The sequence below is a fragment of the Strongyloides ratti genome, scaffold srae_scaffold0000021, assembly GCF_001040885.1.
Source record: "Strongyloides ratti genome assembly S_ratti_ED321, scaffold srae_scaffold0000021".
Taxonomy (NCBI): Eukaryota; Metazoa; Nematoda; class Chromadorea; order Rhabditida; family Strongyloididae; genus Strongyloides; species Strongyloides ratti.
The window spans coordinates 9,968-11,604 of NW_020171539.1; the positions used below are offsets into that span (position 1 = coordinate 9,968).

Below are 1,637 nucleotides of genomic sequence, written 5' to 3' on the forward strand. Positions count from 1 at the left end.
TTAAAAAAAACATCATAATTACCTCTTAATTAATTAAAATAATTAAAAATATACACTATTCCAACACTTTTCCCTTTAAAAACATCAAAAAATTATCAACTTCCTTAATTAATAAAAAATTATTAATATTAATAAAATTAATTAAATTTATCATTATTTCCACTTAATTTATCAATTATTATCATAATTACCTCATTAAATTAATTATTAATTAAAATTATCATTAATAAACACTTTTCCAACATATTTCTTTCTAAAAATATCAACAAAAAATTAATACCACCCAAATAATTAAAATTAATTAAACTACCACCCAAATAATTAATTAAAATTATATTTCCTCCCAAATAATTAATTAAAGGATTAATAAACATAATTAATTAAAAATAAACTTCCTAAAATAAGAAAAACTTCCAGAAATTTCTAGATAAAAAATAATTTATTCATCAAAAAATAATTACACAAAAAATTAATTAAAAAATAATTAGATTGCTCCAAATGACTCAAAAAAATAATTAATTAATTAATAACCTTCTGAATCTCCAAAAATATTTCAAAAATATCCACTGAATCTCCTTCAATCTCCATTAAGAATCTTTAATATAAATAAACTATTTCCCAATCTAGATTAAGAATCTTCTAGAAGAAAAATATATATTCTCCCAAAATATTTAAGAAATTTCTAGAATAAACAAATAATTCTTAAAAAACTCCCAAAATATTCTGAATCTCTTCCAATCTCCATTAAGAATCTTTTAATATTTACTGAATCTCCTTCAATCTCCATTAAGAATCTTTTATTACTTTCTGAATCTCCTTCAATCTACATTAAGAATCTTTTATTAATAATTAACATATTTCCAATCTATATTAAGAATCTTCCAGAAAAATATTAACAATTTCCCAAAAAAATATAGAATATTCTCGAATAAATTATGAATATTACTCCAAAAAGTTAATTACTCATTAAAATTAACAAATTAATTAATCAGATTGCCCCAATTAACTGAAAATTAATTAAATATAACAAATTAATCATATCAACTTCCTTAAAATCCACATTAAGAATCTTTAATTAAATAATTAATATTACCAGATGCAAATAAATATTTTCCCAAAAAATAAAGAAAACTACCAGAATAATGAACAAATTTATCAGATTGCCCTGAAAAAACAAAAAAATAATTAGTACTCCCAAAATATCCACTGAAACCTCCAAAATAATCAGAAATATCCTAAAAATATCCATTGAAACTCCTCCAATCTACATTAAGATTCTTTCTTTAAAAAATAATTGAATCTCTACTCTCCCAATCTAGATTAAGAATCTTATATAAAAGAATCTTATTATTAATGAATTCCATAAAAATCACCAAAAAATGATGAAACATCTGGAAAAGTATGGAAATTACTAGTATATTCTAGAATAAATTAAACATTTCATCAAAAATTATAAAAATCACCCAAAAATTTATTAAAACTGTTCAATTGAGTAAATATTCAAATGTTCATATAATATTCAATACTAAAATGTTCTTTTTTCATATAAATTCCATTCATTTGATATAAATTTTTGATATACTAAGGGGGGAGTACATGGTTTTTATTTCTTTCATAATTTCTTCCATTTTTTCAAT

At 20.2% G+C, this 1,637-nt stretch overlaps 1 protein-coding gene across 1 annotated transcript in view; it reads right to left on the bottom strand.

Annotated features, from left to right (window-relative positions):
• SRAE_0000074400 (Hypothetical protein) overlaps positions 1 to 787 on the bottom strand; it is a gene marked incomplete at both ends in the record, with an annotated part of 6,917 nt that extends 6,130 nt beyond the window's left edge. Inside the window, one exon of the mRNA XM_024646681.1 lies at positions 712 to 787. Coding sequence (XP_024500835.1) covers positions 712 to 787 — 76 coding nt within the window. The remainder of the gene's footprint in view (positions 1 to 711) is intronic.
• Positions 788 to 1,637: the final 850 nt, after the last annotated feature.